Genomic DNA, 27,983 nt, shown 5'->3' with positions numbered 1-27,983 from the left:
AGAAGGAAGCCCTCGTGGGCTTGGAGGGCTGGGGGCCATACAAAGTAGGAGAAGAACAGGAAGGTAAGACCCCGAGCCCGTCCAAAGGCAATGCCGGTCCCCAGACCAGATGGGACCCTCCCCAGGGGAACACCAGGCCAGAGGACAGATGCCGTGTCCTTCCCATAGAAAGGTTAGGGAGTACAGGCCAGGGACACCAGAGGAAGAGGCCAGGGCAGGAAGAAGATGCTCTATGTTAGAGAAGCCCTGTCTTCTCTTCTTGAGGACTCAGAACCAGGAAGCAGGGACTTCAGGGCCACCTAAGCTTGTCACTTGTGTACCACGCCTTTTCTCCGTGCTGAGCCCCACGCTGGGAGCTATGTCAAGGGCTGGCCTGTCATCCCTCTAGTTACAGCCCAGCCATAGGCCAACAGGCATGTGTCTCTGGTGCGGAAAGACCAACACAACAGACACTAGGGATGAGGAAGGGCCCCCACCCCACCCTGCTTTTGCTCCAGCTCCCACCCCAGCATCCTTCCAGGCCAATTTGCTATTAGCACGCTCTTATGTGTTTTTGTTTTTTTGCATGGTCGTAAGTTTTTCTTCTCCTTTCTCATCTAGTCGAAATGGCTATGCTTTGGCCCAAGTCATGGACACTGACATTTATGTGAATCCCAAAACCTACAATAGGGTGAGTAATCCAAACTTAGGACCTCCCTCTTTTGCCGTACCCCCCACCCCAAACAAAAGAAGGTTAAGGGGTGCCTGGGTGGCTCAATCAGTTAAGCATCTGACTGTCAATTTTGGCTCAGGTCATGATCTCCCACTCATGAGATCAAGTTCCACGTTGGGCTCTGTCCTGAGCGTAGAGCCTGCTTAGGATTCTCTCTCTCTCTCTCTCTCTCTCTCTCTCTCTCTGCCCCTCCCCTGCTCATGCATGTGCACATGCTCTCTCTCTCTCTCTCTCTCAAAATAAATATTTTTTTTAAAAAAAAGGTAAAAAAAAAAAAAAAAGCCAATAACAGCATTTCTGCCACCTGAGCTCAGTCTCCCTGTTTACAGGTCCAGGAAATTGAGGGGGTTAAGATTGTCACTTACTGCTCCCCTCTCTACTTTGCCAATTCAGAGATCTTCAGGCAAAAGGTCATTGCCAAGGTAGGGTTCAGAACTCTGGCGACCAGAAGGGTTGAACAGTGAGTAACCAGAAGATGGGAGAAAGGGGACTGGGGGGCAGGCCACTCCAAAGAGGGTGGACGTCCAAACTGCTGTTGGCTCTCTCCCTACAGACAGGTGTGGACCCCCAGAAAGTACTGCTGGCCAAGCAAAAATACCTCCGGAAGCAGGAGAAGGGGAGAATGATGCCCACACAGCAGAGGAAGTCTCTGTTTATGAAAACCAAGGTGAACTGAAGCTAGGAACAGCCTGCCCAGTCTGATCTTGCCCCTTGGTGCCCCACCTCCCAGCACCCTTTGAGGCAAAGACATAACGTCTCTGTAGCCATTGCCTGGTGGCCACAGAATCTTCTTCTCCTTGGGTGAGGGGATGCCAGCTCCTGGGGGTAACTACTGAACTCCCACGGCCCCTCCCCATTTTCTGGCTAAGATATGATATGGCCCATAGACTTCCGAACAACCCCAAATGGGGGGCAGCAGTGAATTTCATGGGGTGTCCAGCCGTTTTGACGTGGGTATGGAAGTTGTGGGGAGAAGCAGGCAGGCACAGACGAATATAAAAAGGAGCACAGTTGTTTTCAGAAGCACTTTCTCCCAGAGCAGGGTGGGCAGAGGCTTCAGTGCCTCTCTTGGACGGGTTCTCCAGTTTCGTCTGGTCCGTGGGAGACTAAGCGTGCAGGCCCTGCCTAAGGACAGGGCACTGGGAGATGCCTCCCCTGTGGGGTTCCGGGGGCTTATAGTCACCACCACCGAATTCAGTCATTCACCTCCACACGCACGCTCCTTGCCCCTGCCTCAACTACAGCCAAGTCTGATTCAGTTTGCTGATCCCTGCCCCACCCCCACCCCCATCCCCACCCCCCAGACTGTCTCCCTACAGGAGCTCCAGCAGGACTTTGAGAACACCACCCCAACTGACCCCAACAACAACCAGACTTCTGCTAATGGTGCCAGCGTGTCCTACATCACCTTCAGCCCCGACAGCTCCCCAGCTGCCCCTTGTGAGCCATCGGCCTCCGCCGAGACCCCCAGTGAGCCCAGTGACATGCTGGCCAGCGTCCCACCCTTTGTCACCTTCCACACCATCATCCTTGACATGAGTGGGGTCAGCTTTGTGGACTTGATGGGCATCAAAGCCCTGGGCAAGGTGAGGGCCCAGGCAGAGGGAGTGCCGGCCCGCCCTCCACCCCAACACCCTCACCCCTGCTCTCCCACACTCCCTTTCCTCGGGGCCCTCATTTGGACAAGCTGAAAGACGAAGTTCACCAAGGAGGCAAATGGCTCGTGAGGACCGCTCTTCCCCCAGACACGACCAGGACAGGCTGTTCTCCGCAAAGCAGGCCCAGATAGCCCAAGACGACAAGTGGCTGGAAAGGGATACTAGAGGGATATCTGCTGTCCCACCCTGCCTAGGCACCCCTCTCTAGCAGAGGTCATCTCAGGTTCCCTCTCAGGCCACCAGGAACCCACCCCTAGGTCTTTTGAGTAGAGTCCAGATTGGCCCCGGTTTGTGGTCTGCTGCTCCTTCCCACGCTCACCCAGACGCTCCAGCATCAGCCAATTCCAGTCCACTGAGAAGAGAAGGAGAAATAGTATCAGTGCCCCACATTCTCATGCCAAATTGGCAGTTCATGGGACACCTTGAATAAAGATATCCATCCATCTGATAACCTTTCAGCAGCACCTCCGATGGCAGGGAGTCAGCAAACCTCAGAGTTGGCTCAGACAGAGGCAGTCCCGGGAAACCGAGGGGTCCAGAGAGTTCAGAGGCTGAGTACCATCCAGAGAGCATCGGCCAGGTGCCCAGAAGGCCGCACCCCCCAGCCGTGGGCTCAGCCTGCTTCCCTAGCCTGGGCCTGGAGCCCAGCGGGCCTCCGTCCTCCCCTGCAGATTCTGCCTGAAGCCACAAAGTCGGGGAAGAGGCAGAATCTGGGCATCTAAGCTGCTGAGAGAGAAGACCTGACCCCATAAGAAGAGGCCGCGGTGGCTTTAAGTGCCCGCCTCGTTGGCAAAGCCCCATTTCTGTCCTGCTTTCCAGAAAAGCCGACAGCCAACACTCCAGGGAGAAGTGCCTTGCTGCTATTTTTATCTTTGGCTGCCAGGGCTCTTGGGGTTGCTTATTTGTTTGGCTTCCCCTCTGAAGTGCGTTTTGTGAATCACTTTTGAGACCCACTCAGAACATTCCTTTCCTTTTATCTCCCGGTCCCAATACCCTTCCCCCGCCACTTCTAGCTGAGCTCCACCTACGGGAAGATCGGTGTGAAGGTCTTCTTGGTGAACATCCACGGTAAGAGGAGGAGGACATTTTGGGGACCAAAAGGATGGGGGTGGGTGGGGAGGGGGGGAACAGGTCGGTGGAATGCTGAATGGGGGACTGAAAATGAGAGCACCCAAACATTCTCCCAAAGCATAAAGCAGGCACGTGCCGTAGCTATCTGGGGAACACACAGACACACACAGTTTTACATACACACCATCTCCAAAAGGTGCAGATACACAGCCCCAACAACATGTCCACAGGGCAGTGGGTTTTCACATCATTAGCGCATAGGCAGAGTGCAGGGATGTGGACACACGGCAAGCACACACAGACACACAGCACAATGTGAAGGGATCCATGCACCTTTCCTCCTGCAGAAAGTCAGAACCCTTCTGGAGGCCTCCCCAACTTCAGAATTGGCCTGAGCAGGTCCCGAGCCCTGTTGAACCTGCTCAGAAAGAGAATGTGCAATGGCAGTTAGAGTCAGTGGGCAATCCCCACCACCCTCACTGGACACTCCTTAGGAAGTCATCTCTAGGATTTGGCAAAAGTAAGGGCTCTGCCACACACTGGAGGTTCCAGGATAGGTCCAGAGAAACAAGAGGAAGAATGAACCATCCAGGCAGAGAAGTGGCAGCAGCCTCCTCCACGACACTTTAGCCTCTCCCTCTCAGTTGCCACAAAGTACCGACTCCCTGAATCAAACTGCTTCCTTCTGCCCTGGGTTGAAGGTTCAGCATCCTCAAGCTCATGTTGCCCTCTGCTGTCCAGCACTGGTATTGCAAGACCCATGCCTTGGCCTGGCCTTTGGATGACGCAAAGAACACAACCCACAGTCCTCTCTCTCCTTCCCTCCCCCGCGCCTCACCATCCTTCCTTCATCCCCAGCTCCAAACCATAAGGCTGTTATCTTTCTGAAGGCCTTTTCCTCCTTCCAGCCCAGGTGTACAACGACATCAGCCATGGAGGTGTCTTTGAAGATGGGTGTCTAGAGCGCAATCACGTCTTTCCCAGTATACATGATGCTGTCCTCTTCGCCCAGGCAACTGCCAGGGAAGTGGCCCCAGGACGTGACTTCCAAGGGGTAAGGTCCCTTGGGAATCCTAGGCCCCAGGGCACTGAAATGGCGGGACTAGGGGCGTTAGAAAGAACACAGGAGAAGGTTTGAGTTCCAACACCGAGTCTGTCATCTGACTTTTCTGAAACTGCCATTTCAGAGTTCCTTTTCTGTAGAACAAGCACCCTAAATTAACATTAGCTACCTCACAGGGCTTTTCTTTTGCTTCTGTTTTAGCATTAACTGATAATTAGGCCTATTCTGTCACTTGAAAGCACTTTGTATACTGTAAACCCTTTTATTAATATTAATTTCCAAACACCCTAGGCATATTAGGTTATGCCCAGTCTGCTGGCACTGTTCACCCGCCCTCCTCCTTCAGTCTTTCTAGAAGAGGCTTTGGGCAAGGGAAGGGAGTAAGCCTGCCCGTTTTAATTTAGCAGAGCTTAGAGATTTCAGACTGGTGATGGATAAAGAGACTGGATCCAAGTTTTGTCTCAGTTTCTTGACATTTAATTTACTAGCTCACTAAGTGGTATGCAAATGAGCCACAAATAACACTGTTTAGGACTCCTGAAAGCTGTGGCAGCAGAAAAGCTCCACCCCATGGAGGGGGGGGGGGCCTGCCTTGGCGTCTCCAGCCACCTCCACCCCCGCTCCCAGAGCCTCTTTCGGTTCAGCCCCTGCCCTTGGCCTCCCAAGACTCTGTGCCCCAGCCTTCTTTATATATGAAACCTCCTCCCACCCTCAGGGGGTCATAAGAAAGGTTTTACTGGTCCTCGAGCGACCATTTGCCCTCTGCTCTAAGAGACCGATGAAGGTGAAGCCATCTGTTCTAAGTGCTGTAAGACTGCCCGCCCAGGAAGACACAAGGGCCCTGGTGTCCCTCCATGCTTAGGGAGAACAACTGTGTGGGAACAGACTTTCTGGTTTCACAAGCCTTGTCCACAGAGCAAAAAGAGCGAGATTCTGGAAGAATCCTCGCCATTTGTTATTGCACAAATAACGTCCAGTTATTACGGTTATATATTTAAAATAATTTTTAGATACAGAAAATATTTATATTTGCATACTACAAAATATATTCATATATATAAATTACACACACACACACACACACACACACCCCTTTTCAACAGCAAGGTGATGTAGAAAGCCCACAAAGTGAGTTTAATTATCCTACTTTTACAGATGAGGAAACATTTCCAGAGAATGTCAGGCGGCTAGCCAATCTTCCTCGTAAGCTAGGCCAACCTCCCCTGCCTCTAAGATGCCCACAGGGAGGGCAGACCCTGACACATGCCTCTGCTGAAAGGGGGAAGGCCACCCCGTGCTACATTTTGTGAGGCAGATGGGGGAGGGGAGGGAAGAAGCAACACGGCGACCATGTGGCAGAAAACACGGCGCCTACCCGGAGGCTGCCATTTGCACCGCGCTGTGTCACTAGGTCATGGGGCTCATTCTCCTCTCGTCTCCCCCTTTCCAGGCTTCCGTGGACCCTGAGCTGTCCTTATATGATTCAGAAGAGGACAGCCCCAGCTACTGGGACTTAGAGCAGGTGAGCTGAGGGGCACGGGCAACCGGGAGGCCGGGACTGGGAAGGAGACCCTCACGAACCCAAGGGGTTCACTGGGCTCTCTCACCTCCAAGCCAGAGCAGCCCCCTTGAAGGCAACATTTCTTTCACCTCTCTTATCACAGCAGATCCTAATGCTTCCCAATCCCTGAAAGGCATCACTGGGGGAGGGAGAGGCACTGGAGGAAAGTCTCGAGAACGAACATCCATAACACACACGATCTTGGACAGGCCACATAACACACGGGGTCCCAGTTTTCTATCATTGCAAAGTAGGAGACATATAGGTGGTACCTGCCCCCTCGACCTCACAGGATTGGCGGGGGATTCATGTGTCCTTCATTAATCAGCAGATATGTAATGACCGCGGGCCTGACACAGTTCCAGGGTGGGCAGACAGCAGTGAACCAAACAAAGACCTTAGGAAACCTTAGGAAACTTAGATTGGGGTGGGGCCAGATGAATTCAAGGGGTACAAGTATTACTGCCCTTAAGCACTGAGGGCTGTGCACATGTGAACTGTTACTGCCGCCCCAGGGCCCTGTCATCCTGACAAAGTAGCCCAACGCCCTGAATTAAAAGAAACCCAGATGTGTAGTTGAGAGAAGTCTGGCTTTGGTCCTACTAGAAATCACATCTCACTTTGTACCTCTTCGCACCCCTTTTGGGCTTGAGTTCCACGTCCCCTGGACATGTCTCTGGGAGCACTGATGGCATGGGGGAGACATTAGGAAATAGAGACAGACTGATCTCTGTGCCCCTGTGGAATCTCCAGCACATTCCAAAAGCCTGGGATAGGCCCCCAAATAGCTTATCAGAGCAAGAAAGGACTTTAGAACGGTCTCATCTCCACCATCATTTCACTTAACAATGAAAGCGAAGCCAAAAAGGACTGTGACATGTGGAGGTCACAGAGCACGCCAGAGGTGATTCAAAGTAGATTCCAAGTGGGGCGCCTGGGCGGCTCAGTTGGTTAAGCATCCGACTTTGGCTCAGGTCATGATCTCACGGTCCGTGAGTTCGCGCCCCGCATCGGGCTCTGTGCTGATGGCTCAGAGCCTGGAGCCTGCTTCCGATTCTGTGTCTCCTTCTCTCTCTACCCCTCCCCCATTCACGCTTTGTATGTCTCTGAAAAATGAATAAACCTTAAAAAAAAAAAAAAAGTAGATTCCAAGCATCTTCTCTTGTCACCTCTGTACCAGTTCACCTCTTGGGCTTCCCCCGCCCCTCCCCTGTTCACACACACACACACTCACACTCACACACACTTATTCATGAAGCTCTCTCTGGCCAGGGGCTCACAGGGTCACCTCGTGGTTGCAGCCATTGTGAACTCAACAGGTCTAATGCTCTCCCTTCCCCTCCCCTGTCCTTCCGTGGTCCTGCAGGAAATGTTCGGGAGTATGTTTCATGCAGAGACCCTGACTGCCCTGTGAGGGCCCAGCCAGCCCCCACACTGCCTCCAGAGTGCGTGGCATCTGGGACTCCAAGAAGGAAGAGCCTGGGGTCACAAAGAGTGACCGGTAGAGGAGAATACGTCCACCAGGACCTGAGCTCCTCCCTCCCCTCCCCCTCCTCCTCCTCTCTCCCTCCCCTGCCCCCCTCCTGGCATCTCTGGAGTCAGCCAATCTCAACAGGAAGGAGAGCCACCTCTTCACCCTCCTGCTGACTCTCAGGGCCCTGGCCGGAAGGAGAAAGTCTCCTGCTCACCTTACCGCACCCACCCATGCCCTGCCCAAGGCAACTGATGGGGAACCCCCCCACCCTGACTGCCGACTTCTAAGAGTGAGCCAAGAACAGAAGGGAAAGTACGACCCTGCTGACCTAGGGTGCAAAAGCCCTCGGGTCTGCACAGCTTGGTGTCAGATGGTGTCGAGCTGTCACGCGACACGGAGCTGAACTTGCTTAGGACTCTGAGGCTTGTCCCCTCCGGCTGCCCCAGCTCTGTCCCTGGAGGTTCTGCACTCCTGGGACCACGTGCTCCCTACAGCCTGGAATCTCCATCTTCATCACTGCCTCCCCTTCCTCCTCATCTCAAGGCTGCCGGGAGCTCCACTGCTATTCAGCACTTCAGACTCGAGGCTGGGGGTTGGCCCCCTCAGGGCCACCAGAGCTACCTCTCCAGGGGCAGCCCACCAGTGTAGCTGTGCCAGCCTTTGAAACATGATCACTTCCCGTGCCTTCAGGGCCGGTTCCCTTCCACTTGAGGCTGGGTAGGAATCTACAAAGGACAGGGTGGGTAGCTACCAGAACCCTCTGGCAACATAGTAACAGGTACCAGTTGTTCTGTATCAGTACTTTTTGGAATCCTTCTTTGTACAGAGACTGGAGGGGGAGGGGTGCTAGTGCCAACCCAGGGCCCACTGGTGGGACCTGAGCCCCGACGGTCCCCCTGACTTCAGAAATGCCTCCCCCTGCTTAGGAAGTTTGCCTTGTGCTTTTTTCACGTGGCAAAGAGCCAAAGATTTTAACTCTCCCTTCTCAGCTTGGGGCCTGAAGCCTTCAGCCAGGCAAGGGAGGAAGCTCCCCAAGGGCCAGCCACATCACCCCACTGGGTGCAGAATGTGGCAAAGGGCTGATCCAGATTGGGTCTTCCTCCGCGGGGTCCCTTAATAAACTCAGGACCTGAGGTCATCCTCTTCTAGGGCAGATGAAAAGAGGGGTACATTTTCCATGTATGTGAGGAGGTCATAGAGGAACCTGACTGTTGACTTGAAAATAAATAGATCGCACGTGCAAGTGTGTGGGGAAATTTCCATGGAAGTGCACAGAAAACCTTTCGGCCTTCTCCCCACTGCTTCTCTCAAGCTCCTTCAACTCAGTGACCCTGCCCAACAGGTTGGGCTGGCCCAGCCTGAAAAAAGCTTCCCAATTCCTAACTTCAGCCTGACCTGTGTTGTGTGTCTGTGTGTTGAGTGAGCCGGTCAGCTAGCGAGTCTTTAGAGTTAAAGGAGAAGGTGCTGGCAAAGAGCCAACAGATTCTTGGCCTTCAAGCACTGCTTCTCTGTGATTTCATTATGCCATCTGGCTGCCAATGGAACTCAAAATTTGGAAGGCGGAAGACAATGTTATCTGGGATTCACCGTGCCCAGCACCCGAAGTGCCAAATTCCAGGAGGACGAGAATTTTAGCCAATGACAACTCACCCTCCCCTACTCCACCTCCTTCAAAGTCCAACTGGGGCCCAGGAGGTGGAGAAAGGTCACAGAGCCTCGAGACACCCCAAGTAGAGGGGTCCTTTGAACCAAGTGTCTAGACGGTGGAGGTAAAATTGGAAACACATAGGGGAGAGGGAGACATTGAAGAAAACTTCACCGTTGGAATACTTTGAAAAGAACACAAGCAAATTCAAACAGACCACTCTCTGGACACGAGTGAGGCAGAAAAGGAGGGCAAGGTGATGAAATAATCCAGAATTTCAATACTTTTGAATGTTCTTAGTGATACTGACTTGTGATGATGGGGTTCCCAGGGAAGACCGGGGACTCGAGATGTTTGTGTAATTTATTTAATTTAAACAGCATTCTCCTTTTGTTCATTTTGGTAATAAAGTGGTTTCGAAATGTGAATAAATGCATGTGTTTGGATGGCTTTACAGCAAGGCAAAGCAAATCACCTCCAGAGAAAGCTGACCTTGCTTTGAACTGTCCTACAGGGAAACAAGGAGCTAAGACAAATCCACCAACACGATGGAAGATTTCAGTACATTTCTCTCACTGTTGATAAATCATATGGATTAAAAAAAAAAAAAGCGTGGTATGACAGAGTTAAACAGCAAAGTAAACAATCTTGATCTAATGGACATGTATTGAATGGTGCACACAATTAAAATGTATATTTCTTAAGTACACATGAAGTACTTACAAAAGTTGATCATAGTCTAGGCTTTAAAGCATTTTTCAGCAATTTCAAGGAATAAGTATCCTTCCACAGTCTCTAACCACAATGCATTGAAGTTAAAAATCAATTACAAAAGATAACTTGCACCAAAAAATACACATTTAGAATTTTAAAAAATACTTCTAAATAACTCAGAGTCAAAAAAGAGATAATATGGAAAATTAAAAACACTCAGACTTAAACAATAATGAAATGCTACGTACCAAAACTATGCAAGGAGCACCTTACTGGCTGGGTCGGTAGAACATGCAACTCTTGATCTCCGAGTTGTGGGTTCAAGCCCCACGTTGGGCATGGAGATTACTTAAAAATAATAAATCTTAAAAAAAAAAAAAACCTGCCGGGAATAGTGCTTTGAAGAAAATGTATAGTCTTTAATGTTTCCACTAGAAAAGAAAAAAGATGGGGCACCTAGCTGGCTCAGTCGGTGGAGCGTATGATTCTTGATCACCGGACTGTCGGTTGGAGATACACTTTGGGTGCAGCGATTACTTAAAAATAAAACCTTTAAAAAAGAAAAGAAAAGAAAAAAGATGAAAATTAGTGAACCAGATGTTCAACCATGGTAGTTAGAAAAAGAAAACCAATTCAAAGAAAGCAAAGGGGAAAAGGTAGTAACAATGGTATAGCTAACATTTCTTGAGTGGTTACTATAAGCTATGCACTCCTCCAAGTACATACTAATTCTCCAAGCACATACTCACTCATGCATGAGGAAACTGAGAGTCAGAAAGGTTAAGTAAGTTTCCCACTCAACACAACTCCATGAACATGAAGGAGCTTAAGATTTCAACCCAAGCAATCGGGCTCCAGAGCTTAAATTCTTAACTACTACAACGTTGAAAACTTAGGGAAATGAATAAATCACTAATAAAATATGATGTACCAAAGTGGACTCAAAAAAACAAACAAACAAAAAAAGATTGGAGGAGGGTCACTCCTTTAATAGTTTAAATTTAGTAGAAATACACGTCGCTCTCTCTCTCTCTCTCTCAGTACAAATAACCCCAAAGGTAGACAGGCAAGAGCTTGTCTAGTGGTTCCACGAGGCTCCCCAGGGACTAAGGCTACTTCCAGCTCAGCTCTCTGCCCTCCCTTGGTATAGAACTCACCATCATGGCCCAACATGGTTGCTAGAACCAGGGTCATCACATCTGAGCAGGGAGGGAGGGATTTATAAAGAGCGTGTCCATAAAAACAATTCCTTGAATCACATGCAACACTTCTGCTTCTCTTCCATTCTCCAGACGCGGTCACATGGGGAAATCCAGCTGCAAGGGCCTGGGAAATGTGGTCTTTCAGCTGGGTATCAGTACACTGAGCTAAAACTCAGGATTCTTGTTAGAAAAAAAGGAGAATGGATGTTGGGGGCGGTTAGAAATCTCTACTATATTCTCTAATTAGATATCTGAGGCTACTATACCCTTGATATCAAATCCACAAAAGGACATTATAAAAAAGAAAAACTATAGCCCAATCCAATTCATAAACAGAATTGCAAGAATCCAGTAGGGATTTATCTGAGTAGGATTTATCCCAGGAATGTCAGAGTGGTTTACATTTTTAAAATTTATTAATGTGATTCACTGTATTAACAGACTAAGGGAGAAACATGTTCTACCTGATATGGAGACATATTTTAAAGCGATAGTAATTAAGATAGTCATATTAGCATAGAAATAAACAAGCAACCAATACAAAAAAAAAATAGGAAGCCCAATTACAGGACCATTCATGTCTGAAAACATAGTAAATGACAGAGTCAGCACTACAGATCTTTGAGGAAAGGATAGACTATTTAATGACTGGTTCTGGGAAAATTGGTTATCTAATTGGAAAAATAAAGTAAAATTAGACCCTGACGTTATACTATTTACAAAAAGTCAATTCCAGACAGATTAAGAACTTTACGCTAAAAGGTAAAAGTTTAAACCTTTAAAAAGATAACATATTAAGACATGTTTATGACTTTGAAATACAGACTTATTATATAAGAGAACAAAAAGTACTACTGATTTAAAACACTAACAAATTCTGGGAATGCAAGCTGGTGCAGTCACTCTGGAAAACACTCTGGAAAACCCTAACCCTAAAAGCTAAAAATAGAACTGCCCTACGACCCAGCAATTGCACTACTAGGTATTTATCCAAGCGATACAGGTGGCTGTTTCGAAGGGACCCATGCATCCCCATGTTTATAGCAGCACTATCGACAATAGCCAAAGTATGGAAAGAGCCCAAATGTCCATTGACAGATAAATGGATAAAGAAGATGTGGTATATATATACAATGGAATATTTTTTTCTATATACAATGGAATATTACTTGGAAATCAAGAAGAATGAAACCTTGCCGTTTGCAACTACGTGGATGGACCTGGAGGGTATTATGCTAAGTGAAATTAGTCAGAGAAAGACAAATATCATATGACTTCACTCATATGAGGTCTTTAAGAGACAAAACAGATGAACATAAGGGAAGGGAAACAAAAATCACATAAAAACAGGGAGGGGGACAAAACAGAAGAGACTCATATATGGAGAACAAAACGAGGGTCACTGGAGGGGTTGTGGGAGGGGGGATGGGCTAAACAGGTAAGGGGCATTAAGGAATCTACTTCTGAAATCATTGTTTCACTATATGTTAACTAATTTGGATGTAAATTTGAAAAAATAAAAAATATTCTGCCAACGTTCACACTTATAAAAACTCATTTCAACTCAGGGCGTCTGGGTGGTTCAGTTGATTTAAGTGTACGTCTCTTGATTTTGGCTCAGGTCATGATCTCCCAGTTTGTAGGATCAAGTCCCATGTTGGACTCCTTGCTGAGCACGGAGCCTGCTTGGGATTCTCTCTCTTTTTCCATCTGTCCCTCTCTCACACGCACTCTCTCGCTCTCAAAAAACTAAATGAATAAAATAACTCATTTCAACTCTACTTTTAATGTTCTATCTTAGGCTGGGTGGTGAATACAGAAATGTTCATTATATTACTCTTTTTTTTTAATTTTTTTAAATGCTTATTTATTTTTTAGAGAATGAGAGACAGAGCAGGAGCAGGGGAGGGGCAGAGAGAGAGGGAGACACAGAATCAGAAGCAGACTCCAGGCTCTGAGCTGTCAGCACAGAGCCCCATGCAGGGCTCGAACCCACGAACAATGAGATCATGACCTGAGCCGAAGTCGGGCTCTCAACTGACTGAGCCACCCAGGCGCCCTACATTATATTACTCTTTACACCTTTCTGTATGTGTGACATGTTTCATAATACTGGTTTGTTTTTTTTAAAGTTTATTTATTTATTTTGAGAGAGACAGATCGCCAGCTGAGCCAGGAGGGGCAGAGAGAGGGAGGGAGGGAGAATCCCAAGAAGGTCCTCAGGTGTGAGCTCAGAGCCGGACATGGGGCTGGAACTCACTAAATTGTGAGATCATGACCTGAGCCAAATCAAGAGTCCAGCACTTAACCACTGAGCCACCCAGGCACTCCCATGATACTGTTTTCAGATTGTTACTGAAAAGTAAATACATGATTGTAGTTTTTCTGGGGAGGGCCATGTTTTGTTTTGTTTTGTTTAAATAGGATTACTGAAAGGGGCAAAGTACTCCCTCTCTGAGCTTTGGCAAACACCAGGAGTGTGAATTTGCAGCTTTGGTCATGAGTAACTATGCAGCCCTACTATTGATTTTTTTCCTAGAAAATTCTAAAATATGTCACTGGTGACGGATCAAATTGTATCAAGGGATCTGAAAGGAATGGTTTCTTCTGGTTCCAATAAATCTAATTTTATTATCTGTGTCTTTAAGATTTGTTTTTTTTTTTTTTTCCAAAATGATCCTGTATCCTGAATAGCTATGAAATCTCATTTTATTAAATACACCAAAATTATTAACACATAATCTTTCTCAAAATCCTTCAGTCTTGATGTATTTGCCTAGAGTTGCAAAAATGCACTAACATTAATATCAAAAACACTTTCAGTGAATTGCTAAATAGGAGCAAGCCCTCTGAATTGATCATCCAAAGCAATGTCTATAGATGGAGTAATACTGTTTCAATCTCAGAGTAAAGAAAGCCAGGGGCCCCGCAGAGCTCCAACACAGAATCTGGGGGGATGGTAATCAAGTCCTGAATTTCAGAAGTGAGAAGCAGATTAAGGTCTGGTACGCTTTGTTCATTTTATTTTCCCTTTTCGCCCTTCGGTTTGACTTCTCATAGAGTGACCAGGGATTTCTGAGTATCTCAAAGCAGATCAAGCGCAGATAAGCCCTGACGTTTAACCGGAGCCCTCACCTCTACCCTACTTTTGCCTGTCCCAGGCGAAGAAACCACAACTCCCAAAAGACCCTGCGGCTCTGGGCGGAGCCTTCCCGTGAATTGGTGTTCCGTAGCCCCAGGCAAGCGACGATTGGTCAGGTCTGGGAATAGGGTGGGGCTAAGGCAGCTGTGGTAATTGGAGCGGTGACTGGACGACCTACGCGGGCTAGTCGTTCAGGTCCAAACTCCAGCTGCAGACTGGAGAGAGGCATGGCTCCACAGTGTGTTTGCGTGCTGGCCCTGGCGGCTGTGCTGCTGCTGGGTATCTCCACAATGTCCAGATCGAAGGGCCTGGGGGGCCAGAAGCATCAGAGGGCGTCGCAAATCCCTTCTCAGTTCAGCCAAGGCGAGCGCGTTGCGATGAAGGAAGCGCTGAAAGGTGAGCCTGGGCCTCTTCGCCCACCTATGCTCAGATACAGGTCCCTCTCTCCTTGGGCCAACCTGTGCCTCCCCACTTCTACGGCACTGGGTCCGCCATTGGAACTGGAGTTCCGCCACACGCCCCAAGCCAACCCTAGCCCGCGTCCCAGCACCTCGTCCCCAGACTTGCCGATGACACTCTTGCCCCAGACCTGGCTTCTGCGGACTCTGGTGTTCCCTGCCTAGCCTGGAACCTTTCTTAGCTCCACCCTCGTCCCTGTGGCCTTGGCCTTCACCCCGGCCAATACTCTCTGTCTCAGTATTGCAATAGATTTTATTGTACTTTTAACCTTCGAAAGTTTTCACTTCTGTTAAATCTCTGCAATATCTTAAGATAAGACTAAAGTATCTTAATCTTATCTACAGAGGAGGGAAATTGAAGCTTAGGTCAATTAAATGAACTTCCCCAGGGACCCCACAGCAAGGAGTGAGCACTGGATGATAACACCTATGGCTTGTAGGATCCTCCCAGCTCCAGATGACTCCAAAAAGGGGTGTGGGGTGTTCCAAACTTCCTCTCCTGATTAAAAGACGTCTTTCCCCTAGACCTCAAACCAAGGTTAAAAACTCATTTGCTTTCTCAGTCTGCATTTTCTGGGAGAAAAAAAAGGAAAGTTTCTGTTGAGTGCTAGATCCTATGGGATAATGAACATCCTTCCTCACCACTGGGCTTAGCTCCAGTCTTTTCCCTTTCAATAAGTAGTGGATCAAAAGAAACTGCCTACATAAACATGTGCAGGCAGATTCAGGGACCAAAAGCTAACCCCTGTGGTTGAATATATATTGTGCATGTGCTTGAGCGATTGGCCAGGAGTCAGAGTAGAGCTTTCCCAAAGCACAGCACAAATAGTTAGTTCTCTGAAAGCCAGTGGACAGCTGCTCACCAGAGTCTCTTTACCCAGAAGAAAGCAAAAAGCTTTCTTATTTAAAGAACCCAAAGTAGAGACCTTATAGCCACATGGCTATATGGCCTACGTATACTTATATGGCATACACACACACACACACACACACACGCACACGCACACACACACAACTATATAGCCACATGCCTCCTGCTCCAACTCTGAGCACTTGAGTTCAGATTTTGAGTTTGCCTCATACAGGTTCATCTTTTTGAAACTTGACTTCTCCATCTATGTGTTGGGCTGTGATGTAGAGTTGATCCTTAGAAAAACTGATTCCAGAGGTGTGAGAAATAAGCCCACTGACCCAAAGGAGGGACACGGAGGCTTAGAGGGGAGTGAGGTGAGGCTTTAGTCAATATTCTTGCAAGAGCGGGTGTCTGATGGACAGACACACCGGGGCAGTTATGCAGGCAATTTTATCTCCTACTGCGCAACTCTCTCCACTGATTCCTCATTGGCTGAGTACTACAGAGGTTATAGCCTTACCCGGAAGTCACCTATGCCCACATAAGACAAAAAGTCTGATTGGAACAAATGTACATTCCTCGAGGTGACACAGACTTCAGTTCTTTGGTGCATGCTCATTGCCAAGCCGTGAAATGGAGGGGGGGTGGGGAAGAAGAACCAGGAAGTGAAGTGTCTAAGGGTTTGGGACTCGGTGAGGGAGGGGCGGTTCATACATGTTTCCAATAGGTTGTAAACCTATTGTTAATTCACAGCACAGTTTTTATTTCATATTTCTGAAAATGAATCATCTCACTTCTCACAATCCCTCTTCTAAGTGGATTCCATTTTCATTTATAGGTTATTTTGGGCACAAGGCACACACGTTTGTTTCTTTTTTTTTTTTTCTTTTATTTTTTTAAATTTGCATCCAAATTAGTTAGCGTATAGTGAAACAATGATTTCAGGAGTAGATTCCTTAGTGCCCCTTACCCATTTAGACCATCTCCCTTCCTACAACCCCTCCTGTAACCTTCTGTTTGTTTTCCATATTTACGAGTCTCTCCTGTTTTGTCCCCCTCCCTGTTTTTATATGATTTTTGTTTCCCTTTCCTTATGTTCATCTGTTTTGTCCCTTAAAGTCCTCATATGAGTGAAGTCATATGATTTTTGTCTTTCTCTGACTGACTAATTTCACTTAGCATAATACCCTCCAGGTGCATCCACGTAGTTGCAAATGGCAAGATTTCATTCTTTCTGATTGCCGAGTAATACTCCACTGCCTATATATACCACATCTTCTTTATCCATTCATCTATCGATGGGCATTTGGGCTCTTTCCATACTTTAGCTATTGTCGATAGTGCTGCTATAAACATGGGGGTGCATGGGTCCCTTCGAAACAGGACACCTGTATCCCTTGGATAAATACCTAGTACTGCAATTACTGGGTCGTGAGGTAGTTCTATTTTTAGTTTTTTTGAGGAAACTCCATATTGTTTTCCAGAGTGACTGCACCAGCTTGCATTCCCACAGATGTTTGTTTCTTAAGAGGAATCTTAAGATCGCTCCCAGGATTGTTCCAAAATGTGTTTGTTTGTTTGTTTGTTTGTTTTCCACCCAGGGACCTCAAGTCCTAATCTTTTCCCTCTCTGCCTACTGAATCCTATCTTTTCTATCATATTCCACCCCCCCCCCTTCGAAAACGTGACTCCTAACTGCCATTAGGGATTGGGACGACAACCGATCTTAACTGCTTCCTGCTGAAAGGGGGGGATGACAGGGGTATGGCAGTGAGGGCAGGTTCAGAAGTCCATCCAGAGGTCCAAAATAATGGAAAAGTATTTGGAATGTCTGGGCTAGCAAAATCTTCTTATTTTTCTGATACATGCAACAGCTTCTACAAATGACATACAAAAAGATTATTAGACTAACAAGCATTAATATTCCAAATGCAATGTCTCCTAGGGAGGAGGTCACACTATGGGAAGATGCATTGTAGCCATCCACAAAGTCCCTGACCTGTCTGGTCTTTTTGTTTTTTTAATTTAAGTATAGCTTTTCTTCCCTCTTCCATATTTATTTGGATCTTGTGATATTGTTACTTAGAATAGTTAAGGATTTGAACTCGTTTTTGGTTCTCAACCCTCAAATCTTCCTTTGGCCATCTGATTTCCAAGGAACAACTCCATGAGGTGTATTCAATTTTACCTCAAGGAAAAATTGATCTTCTATATCCAGATTACTGTACGTTTAGACAACTGTTTATCTGTCCTGGAGCTAGTAACACTATAGTCCCTAATTCAGTCATAATTGTCTCTTTCTAGCAAGGGAGTGGGCCTCTCTGGCATTATCAAAAAAAATGTGGGAAAAAAAGTCTCCCCATATGCACCCCGGTGGCTGAGAGAAACGTTTCGTCAGAAGTTTTCTGGAGACACTGTAATATGCCGTGTTTGGACGGCTGTGGCCGGGAGTGGAAAGGAGGGACACAAAAGGTGATTCCAGTGTCAAGAAGGAAATCAACCGGTTTTCCTTCTGCTTCCACAGTTACCCAAGGCTCTGGATTTCCAACAGTTGGTTCAAAGGGAGCCACCGTGAAGAACCCCAGGCCCATCAGTCTCTTTCAGGGACACTGGTTATCTGAGCCCTTGCAGACTGAGGTCCCCAAGGGCATTCAGATTTTCCAGTGGATGTCTCCACACAAGGGGCATGGCTTATGGGGTTTCGACTTCTGTTGTCCCCTCTGACATTCTTGTTTCCGGTGCCGTGATCGGACACATAAATGGCACTTGGTGCCAGAACCTCGGGATGTCTAATCTGACCTAGTGCATAAGGCCACGACTATGGCCTTAGATTTTTTTTAAGCCTCCTTTCTTGTTCCTTATTCTCCTCTCTATCTCAGTTGTAATATGCCCAATTGGTAGCTCGTAAGAGCTTCTCCAGGGTCCCTTCCGGGCCAACAGCCAATTTTTGCAGCTTCTTTCAAACACCTGGGGCCGATTGAGTGACAAATTTGTCCTTTAGAATCGTCTCAGCTTCGGGGGGTATCAGGGAGATAGCCGTATATTTAACTTTAACCTTTCCAGGAAGGCCACCAGGCTGTCATCCTGTGTCTGTAAAATGGTGGCTAACTTAGCATAATTTAAGGGTTTAACCTTAGATTTCCTTACCCACAAAGCTTGGAAGTGGCAGCAATACCCTTCTCCAATGGGACTATCATAGTCCCAGTTAGGGTCTTGGGGCAGAACTGCCTGAACCCCAGTAGGGAACTGGGAGTCCCTATAGGACCTCCAGTCCCGTGAGAATTAAGGAGTTGCTCATCCCCATATCTCTCGGCTGCTGGCAAAACATCACGCTTTTCTGTCTCACGAAGAGTCTAAATCAATAAAAGCATTGTATCTTTACGAGTCAACTCAAAAACATACCTAATATTCTGAAAAGCCTCTATATACTTATCTGGATCATCAGAAAATTTACCTATTCTTTTACCTGTCTTAAGTCATGCAATGAAAAGGTTTCTTGTAAATCTTATCTTGGTGGTGCCTTCCCGTGTTTCTCCTTCCAGCACTCTAGCTTCTTGTGGTGGCAACACACCTGCTACCTTACGGGGAGGGCCTGGCTAAGGTGGGCAGTAGGGAGCAGAAGTGCACGTTTTTAAGTCTAGATCAAGGTCCCGAGGAGAAGAAGATTGGGATAGAAGACTTCCCTTCCTCCTTTTCTAGGTCTGCTTTGGGTACGGGCAAGGGGACGTTAGTTCCCTCGCTTCATCATTGTGAACCCTCGGAAAGAGTTGCCCATAAGGCCAGGATCGACCTTACACATATCTCGATTTTCTCTTAAGGTCCCCAGAACACTGAACATAGGAGATTTCCCCCCGTTTTCCCTCACGTTTGCAAAACAGGTCAAACTGTAGCATAGCATTACAATTGATATTTCCCTATGGCCGGCAGATTTCCTCCTCCAGTTTGTATTGGGGCCAAGCCTTGGTGCAAAAGAAAATGAATCACTTTTTCTTTAGGGTTTGTGGATCAAAATCATCCCAGTTTTTCCGAATACATCCCAAAGGAACATTGGCCTTGGTTAGGGATTTGCCCATCTATAGGAAAAAGAAGGAAAAGGCATCCCTTATCTCAATTTCCTATAGCTAGCCGGGAGAAACCTCATCTTGACTCTGACTGCTGGCCAGCAGAAGCCTCATCCGTAGGCCCCATGTTTTGGCTGGCTATCCAACTGGAGTCGAAAGTCCTGTCAGTCTTTCGAGGTGCTGGGAGTACTTGCTCTTACCCAGCCATGACCCTACCACCGAGAGTTGACCCGTCTTCTCCGGTTTCTCCTACCCCTCCAGTTTCCTCCCTGTGGGACTTTGGGGGTATTGACTATGACCAAGCAAGATTCCCTTGGTTGTCGAGGGATGCATTAATTTTATTTTGGCCCAACAGAAATTTACATATCAATCATAATAAAGCTGTTCCTCTTTACAATATATTTTAAAAGGCTGGCAAAAACCTTTTCCTAAGGATAAAATCGGGCATTGAGGGGGGCTCAAAGGCCCAAAGCCAAGGTCTATTCCCTTGCCTTTTTTTTTCCAGCAACGCCCACACAAATATGTTCTAGCCATGTGGGTTTCCATTTAAAGTCACTAGATTGGTACAAGTCGGCACACACTGGGCTAAGTGTAGCCAAATGACTGCCATGTATCCCGGTAAAAGCCCTTCATGTGTCGCCCCTCACATGACACAGGCACCCATTCCTCCGCCCTGCAGAAACAACACACATGCGGAGCATTTGGAGGCCGCCAGTGAGGACACTGCTTCCATCTGCCCATCCTTTGGATCAAAAGAGGGGCAATTTCAACCAAGGCTTGAGCAAAACAAGTCAAAAGAGAGAGCTGCCCTGCCCTTTTGGTTCAAATCATAGTCCTTTCCATCTTTTTGGGCAGACAAAAGGAAGGAGTTTCGGCAGCTGCTTGGGAGTACCGCTTAAAGACTCCCTCCTAGTGTAGACTAACCACAGACAACTGGCTCTAATTATCATAGTCATTAACCCAGGAAATGAATGAGAGAGACACCCCCACATACAGCTCCTCCAGCAACCTCGGTTTTTTTGGAGGCCTGTTTAGACAATCATCCAATATATCAAGAGGGAGTTTACTAGCCAAACACATTTGGGCAAACACGTTCCTCAAAAGGCCCTCAGTTCTGGATCCTCATGTAGGGCCAGAAAGCCTGGACACGGGGTACCTCAGTCCATTTGCCCTGTTTCTTACAGAAGAGGTCTGTATTAAAATTAGTGTCCCGTTAATTTACTTCATCTCCTAAGGAGTGTTGACCGACCCCAGTATTACAAAAGATCAGTTTTTTGTTTTTTGTTTTGTTTTGTTTTTTAGATCTTGCAATCTGAACTGATTCCAGTGCGTTAAAAGGCATCCCAAGGGAGAGTCCTTGGTGACTGAAGAAGATCCCTTGTTTCCTCAGTTTCAGAGACTATAATCCCTTTCCTCCAGTGTACTAGAACTTGTCATTCACATAAAGGGCCCTATAGATCAGTCTTCCTCTAAGCCAAAAAACAGATGGCCCTTTAATTGGGTCTTTAGTCCAAACAAAACAGCAGAATTTGATCATTTTATGTTTGTCCTTATTCCTTATACAAGGAGTGTCCTCCCAGTACCATAACGTTCACCCCAGCAGACTATCTGGGGGAATCCGAAGAGACCCGCCTCTTTCTGGGTGTCTCTTCCCTTACCCCTAAGCCTGGAGTTTTTGTTCCTCATCCTCCACCAGGCTAGTTCCTGCCCCTGAGTTTCCCTGGGGTGCTCAATCCCCCTTAATGGAGGCTTCTCGCACTTTCCAGAACCGACTGCATCTGTCGCCAGCCGTTTCCATTGCGGGAGAATGGAACCATGGATAGAGACTCCTCATTCCCTTCGTATCTGGGATATGTCTCAGTCACATACACTCAGTCTCTGAGGATTTCCCAACCCCCAAAGCAGTACTTACTGATGGGGTTTTGGGGTGATAGTGGGGTGGCCTGGAGCCAATGACCAAGGAAGAATTCTTGAAGACGTCTTTGGTGCACAAAAGTAATTTTATTAAAGCACAGGGATAGGACCCATGGGCAGGAAGAGCTGCACTGGGGTTGTGACAGGTAACTGATTGTATACTCTCAGGTTGGGAAGGGGTTAGGGACAGTGTAATAAGTCTCTAAGGAATTTTGGAAGCAAGGTTTCCAGGACCTTGAGGGGCTAGCTACTGTTAGAAAAATCACCATTTATTACCATTTAGTAAAACCTCAGTCATGAGACCCTTCAGGTGTCTATCAGGGGACCATAAGCTTGGAGTATGATTCCCAGCATATATCTTGGGGGGAGTTGAGATAAAGGAAGTTTCCAAAGGAATTTTTATGTATTAGACTTACAGGACCCTGGGAGGTCAGGATAATGTTGGGCCAAGATTATCTTTTGCTTCTAACAAAGTGTCATCATCGAGGCAGCTGAGCTCCTAGAAGGACGTCACTGCCTGTTTCAAGGACTTGTCAATGGACTGTAGGCAGTAAGGGAATTTAATTTTTCACTTGCCTTTGTTTCCCACATCACCATGGCAAGCACTTCTACCCCCTTACATCTTGATGAGGGTGAAATTAGGGCTCCAGGAATTGGAGTCTATAGGTTTCTGGAGATTCGGCTATGGATCAGATAGCCTTTTTCTTGCAGTTTACTAAGTTATCTGTAAACTGAAGGAGACTCCTGTCTTGCATGACTGTGATCTCTATTAATCATTTGCTTCCTTTCCTTTCCCGTTCTTGGGCCACCAGGAGTGTCCAAGAAATATCACACATACTCCACGGGACGGTGGGGGGCGGGCCGTACTGTTAGCCTGTACTTTGCCCTCAGCTGGCCCCACGCTCCCTCATCACTTATATTCCAATTTTCCTACCTTGGTCCATGCACGGAGTCACCAGGTCACCACAATGTCTTTTACCCTTTTCCCAGCATCACTTCTTCTGCCTCCAAAGGTAAAAATTCTCGGGCGCCATGGATCCTGCCAGAGGTCAGGGCCCTCCCACAGAAAGGCCACCCAAACCGGGGTGGGGCACATCTCCCCTGTCACAGGAGGACCTGGACCCCGTGGGTCCAGGTGAATCCCAGACAGCCCCCAAATATGAGAAATGGGCCTACTCACTCAGTCAAAGGAGGGACACAGAGACTCGGAGCAGAATGAAGTGAGACTTTAATCAATGTTCGTGTAAGAGTGGGTGTCTGATGGGCCCGCACACTTGGGGCAGTTACAGCAGGCAATTTATCTCCTAGCGTGCAACTCCCTCCCCTGATTCCTCATTGGCTGAGTACTACAGAAGTTACAGTCTTACCCGGAAGTCACCTATGCCCACGTAAGGCGAAAAGGAGTCTGATTGGAACAAATGTACATTCCTCGAGGTGACGCAGAGACTTGAGTTCTTTTGGCACATGCTCATTGCAAAGCCCGTGAAATGGAGAAGGGAAGCAGAACCAGGAAGTGAAGTGTCTAAGGGTTTGGGACTCCATTGTTGGGGGGGCGGGGGGGGGGCGGGTCATTCAAATTTCCAATAGGTTGTAGACCTATTGTTAACTGGACAGCACAGCTTTTATTTGGTACTTCTGAAAACGAATCATTTCACTTCTCACAAGAGATGAGTTTGTCTTCCATAGGCCTTCCCTTGACAAATACACTGCCTAGGTGCTTTTGCTCTTCCCACCGTGTGTTGGGATATCTAATAAAACATTCTCATAATTTATTGTGTTTCCCCTCCCATTGGTATTTACGTATAATAATGGAACTCTACAGTGTAAAGCCTTCATGGCTCAAAAGGATAAGCCTAATGACAATTAGGTAAATATTTGGGTAACATGGATGAGACTATTCAGGACTAAGGAGTTTGTTTGGGAACTTCTAAATCTACCACTTCCCAGGCATCATGTGCCCAAAAAAGCTGGCCTTGGCTGAGCGATCAGTTAGACTCCGGATGAGCCAGTCCATGAGGAACAAGCTTCCTCATTCATGTAGGAACCCAGGATAGCGGGCTCCTCTGGTTCATCAAAGGGATGATGGTTTCAGAGGCAGAGTGAGACTTAGAAGCAATTTATAGCAGCTTCCTACTTAAGGTTAGGGTCCAAAATCTACTCCAGTCCATCTCCCCTACCCCTATCTTGAACTTTATTTTCTTTTAAGAATTTGGGGCGCCTGGGTGGCTCAGTCGGTTAAGCGGCCGACTTCGGCTCAGGTCATGATCTCACGCTCCGTGAGTTCGAGCCCTGCGTCGGGCTCCGTGCCAACAGCTCGGAGCCTGGAGCCTGTTTCGGATTCTGTGCCTCCCTCTCTCTGACCCTCCCCCGTTCATGCTCTGTCTCTCTCTGTCTCAAAAAATAAATAAACGTTAAAAAGATATTTTAAAAGAATTGTATTAGCCTAACCAAACACAAACCACCTGGGTTGAAATCCCAGTTCTGCTGCTTGTCTCAGGATAGTCCTGAGCAGCTCACCTAATGCCTGTAAGCTTATTTTCTCACTGCAGAATTAGGGAAAATAGCAGTGCCCCCCTTATAGGATTGTTCTGCCCTCCATAATAAGTTTGTGAATGCAAAAGAACTTTCTATGCACAGAGGGATATGGGAAAACGAATGGTTGTTATCATCTGTAACCTTCCATCTCTTGACTCCCTGACCCTGACAGGTGCCATCCACATTCCAACAGTGTCTTTTGGCCCCAAGGAGTTAAACACAACAGCCCTGGCTGAGTTTGGAGAATACATTCGTTCAGGTCAGCCACAAGCTGTGGAAGCCGGGCGGGGGGGGGGGGGGGGGGGCGCGGGGAGGGGGCAGTAGCCCTGGAGACATGATTCTTTTACAAGGTGATAAAGAGCTTCTTTTGTTACTGACCAGAGGACAGCCAAATTCTGTGGGCCTATTTTGAGTTTATACACCATGGGGAGGAATAGAAGGTCTCCAGGAGTCAGAACAGTGGCAGAGTACAGACCGTAGATTTATTTGGCCTTTGAAGGGGTCCCTGGGTGGCTCAGTCGGTTAAATGTCTGACTCTTGATTTAGGCTCAGGTCATGATTTCACAGTTCATGAGTTCAAGCCCGTGTCGGGCTCTGTGCTGGCAGCGTGGGGCCTGCTTGGGATTCTTTCTTTCTCTCCTTTTGCCTCTTCCCCTCGCTTGCTAGTGCTCTCTCTATTTCTCAAAATAAATAAATATTTTTTTAAAAACCTTATTAGGGCACCTGGGTGGCTCAGTCGGTTGAGAGTCCAACTTCAGCTCAGGTCATCATCTCACGGTTCATGAGTTTGAGCCCCGTGTGGGGCTCTGTGCTGACAGCTCGGAGCCTGGAGCCTGTTTCAGATTCTGTGTTTCCCCCTCTCTCTGCCCCTCTCCCACTCACACTCTATCACTCTGTGTCTCTCAAAAATGAATAAACATTAAAAAAAATTGTTTTAACTTTATTGGAGCATCTGGATGGCTCAGTCGGTTAAGCATCTGACTTTGGCTCAGGTCACGATCTTGTGGTTCATGAGTTCAAGCCCCACATCGGTCTCTGTACTAACAGCTCAAAGCCTAGAGCCTGCTTCAGATTCTATGTCTCCCTCTCCCTCTACTTCTCCCTTCTCTCTCTCTCTCTCAAAAATAAATAAACATTAGGGGCGCCTGAGTGGCTTAGTCAGTTAAGCGTCCGATTTTGGCTCAGGTCGTGATCTCAGTTTGTGGGTTTGAGCCCCACGTCTGGCTCTGTGCTGACAGCTCAGAACCTGGAGCCTGCTTTGGATTCTGTGTCTCCCTCTCTCTCTATCCCTCTCCCACTCACACTCTGTCTCTCTCTCTCTCAAAAATAAATAAACATTAAAAAATAAATAAAGAAATAAGTAAACATTAAAAAAAAGAAAAAAATTTATTTGGCCTTTGAAAAACTAAGACATGTAGCTAGTTGGGTTGGAGTTTGAACTCTCCCTATCTTTGCCCTAAATATGCATCAGTCAATAAATATGATGCAATCAAACGGTAGGGCTAGGAAAAGAAATAAAAGGCACAGCATAAGAATAAGTAGGACCAGGAATTCCTTCTTCTGTGCAAGTTTCCAGAACTATACCCCATGTGCCTCCCACCCCTACCTCCATATACACCTATGTACACACCCCACCCACCCAGGCCCTTTCTTGGATTCTTTACTGCCCCATTTCTGAACTTTGAGTCAGTCAGCAACTTTCTGGCCTAGGTACTTGGCTGCACCCAGTAGTCCCTTCTCTACCACTACCTGTGACCTGAGTAATTGACCTTGAGAACATCCACACCCTCAGGCAGAAGCATGGCTTTACGCCAGGCAGAACAATCTCTCCATATTTGCCATGTACAGTAAGAATATTATTTTTTAAAAAAGGTCTTTCTTCTTTTTTTTTTTTTGATATAAGGGTCGTGTTTGGTCCCAAGTAATTTGGATATCAGAGACTATATATTTAAAATTTAACTGGGGCGCCTGGGTGGCTTAGTCGGTTAGGCGTCCGTCTGACTTTGGATCAGGTCACGGCCTCTGACTTTGGATCAGGTCACGGCCTCATACTTCGTGAGTTCAAGCCCCACGTCGGGCTCTGTGCTGACAGCTCAGAGCCTGGCACCTGCTTCGGATTCTGTGTCTCCCTCTCTCTCTGTCCTTTCCTTGCTTGCTCTCTGTCTCTCTCTCAAAAATAAATAAACATTAAAAATAAATAAATAAATAAATAAATAAATAAATAAATAAATAAATAAAATTACACACCCCTAGCATCTGTATAACCCTGTAGCATATACTTGACATAACATGTTAGAGATCAGACCAAGTCAGATCTTGATCTTTTAGCTGTGATAATGATGGAATCTTGATGTGCACATTATTACATAGTAGTGGCACATTAAAAGATGAGGAAGAGGAATTTTAGAGATTGTCTCGGCAAATCAGAAATCAGACTGACTTTGTTCCAGAAGGCTTCCTAAAGGACGCTTATTTTTTTTAAAAAGGGAGGGTGGCTCAGTTGGTTAAACGTCCGAGTTCGGCTCAGGTCACAATCTCACAGTTCATGGGTTCAAGCCCCATGTCGGGCTCTGTGCTGACAGCTCAGAGCCTGGAGCCTACTTTGGATTCTGTGTCTCCCTCTCTCTCTGCTCCTCCCCTGCTCTCACTCTGTCACTGTGTCTCTCAAAAATAAGTAAACATTCTAAAAAAGAATGTTTTTTAAAGGGACAGGGGTGCGCATTTTGTATCAAATGGTAGAAAAACCAAAGGCAATTGTTATATCTGGCTTTCTCTCTCGCTGCTTTTCATCCCTTTCCCTCTAGTCTTTCCTACAGTTTTCAAAACCAGCTTTGTCCAGCATGAAGTCATAGGAGAGTACAGTCACCTGTTCACCGTCCAAGGCTCAGATCCCAGCCTGCAGCCCTACATGCTTCTGGCTCACAGTGATGTGGTGCCTGCCCCTGACGAAGGATGGGAGGTGCCCCCCTTCTCTGGGTTGGAGCGTGATGGCTTTATCCATGGCCGAGGCACACTGGACAACAAGAACTCTGTAATGGTGAAGCACTTTGTTCCCTTCGCCTTGGGGCCCTAAGGATTCGCCCAGGATGGTGAAGCTCTCGCCTGACCCCCGGGAGGCAGGAGGTTATGGTAGAAAAAAACCTTAGCTCCAGGAGACTTGGGTTCTAGCCATCACTTCTCTCGGTCTTGATTTCTCAACTGGGAAATAAGGGCTAGAGTAGGTGATCTCCAGGGATCCTTGTAGCTCTGACAGCGACCCATTTATCCTTTTCTCCAGGTGGTAAATGTTTTACGCAGAGCCACGCTTCCTCACATCGCATCCCCCAGGACCACTTGAGCTTGTTCTCTTTAAAGACAGTCTGTCTGATCGCACTGGTCCTGATGCAGGCAGCTGACTGTCGCCAATGCCCTGATACTCCTTCTTCCATTGTGCTTCTATCCCCCAGGCAATCCTGCAGGCTCTGGAGCTCCTGCTGCTCAGAAACTACATCCCCCGAAGATCTTTCTTCATTGCTCTGGGCCATGATGAGGAGGTAGAGCCTCCTTACCCCGTAAACTATCTCTAGGACCCCTATTTGGAGTGGGGGGGGAAGGTGTTTAACTCTAGTCCAGCTTGCTTCCCAGCTGTAGGGTCTCCAGAATATGGTGTGGTGGTTTGCCACCTTCTCTAGGTATCTGTGTGCCAAAACTGTCTAAATCCCCTGACCAAGATGCAGATTCCCAGGCCCTGTGACATAGATTTGAATTTGTTGTTACAAGACTTTATATTTTTTAGAGCAGTTTTAGGTTCACAGCAAAAATGAGAAGGTTGACAAATTTCCCTTACACCGCCTACCCACACACATGCACAGCCCCCGCCATAATCAACATTCCCACCAGAGTGGTATTTGTGACAGTTGATGAACCTACATTGACAACTC

The 27,983-nt window shown here is 47.2% G+C and overlaps 2 protein-coding genes across 7 annotated transcripts in view; both read left to right on the top strand.

Annotated features, from left to right (window-relative positions):
• Positions 1-9,606, top strand: part of SLC26A9 (solute carrier family 26 member 9) — a 28,192-nt gene extending 18,586 nt beyond the window's left edge. For all 4 annotated transcript variants that reach the window (XM_030302997.2, XM_030302998.2, XM_030302999.1 and 1 more), the window contains 8 exons: positions 601-670; positions 1,042-1,134; positions 1,266-1,379; positions 2,017-2,298; positions 3,384-3,438; positions 4,350-4,495; positions 5,955-6,026; positions 7,432-9,606. In XM_030302997.2, the coding sequence (XP_030158857.1) occupies positions 601-670; positions 1,042-1,134; positions 1,266-1,379; positions 2,017-2,298; positions 3,384-3,438; positions 4,350-4,495; positions 5,955-6,026; positions 7,432-7,479 (880 nt within the window). In that variant the 3' untranslated portion in view covers positions 7,480-9,606. The remainder of the gene's footprint in view (positions 1-600; positions 671-1,041; positions 1,135-1,265; positions 1,380-2,016; positions 2,299-3,383; positions 3,439-4,349; positions 4,496-5,954; positions 6,027-7,431) is intronic.
• Positions 9,607-14,428: 4,822 nt separating this feature from the next.
• The window catches only part of PM20D1 (peptidase M20 domain containing 1), a 31,292-nt gene continuing 17,737 nt past the window's right edge, over positions 14,429-27,983 (top strand). For 2 of the 3 annotated variants that reach the window (XM_030302850.1, XM_030302851.1), the window contains exons 1-4: positions 14,439-14,638; positions 24,236-24,322; positions 26,868-27,100; positions 27,510-27,596. In XM_030302850.1, the coding sequence (XP_030158710.1) occupies positions 14,470-14,638; positions 24,236-24,322; positions 26,868-27,100; positions 27,510-27,596 (576 nt within the window). In that variant the 5' untranslated portion in view covers positions 14,439-14,469. Of the gene's footprint in view, positions 14,639-24,235; positions 24,323-26,867; positions 27,101-27,509; positions 27,597-27,983 lie in introns of all 3 variants that reach the window. The other variant, XM_030302852.2, reaches the window with a different exon arrangement.

This window comes from Lynx canadensis, chromosome F1 (genome assembly GCF_007474595.2).
Source record: "Lynx canadensis isolate LIC74 chromosome F1, mLynCan4.pri.v2, whole genome shotgun sequence".
NCBI lineage: Eukaryota > Metazoa > Chordata > Mammalia > Carnivora > Felidae > Lynx > Lynx canadensis.
Note: the sequence above shows the minus strand (reverse complement) of the source record. Positions and strands in the feature narration are given on the sequence as shown.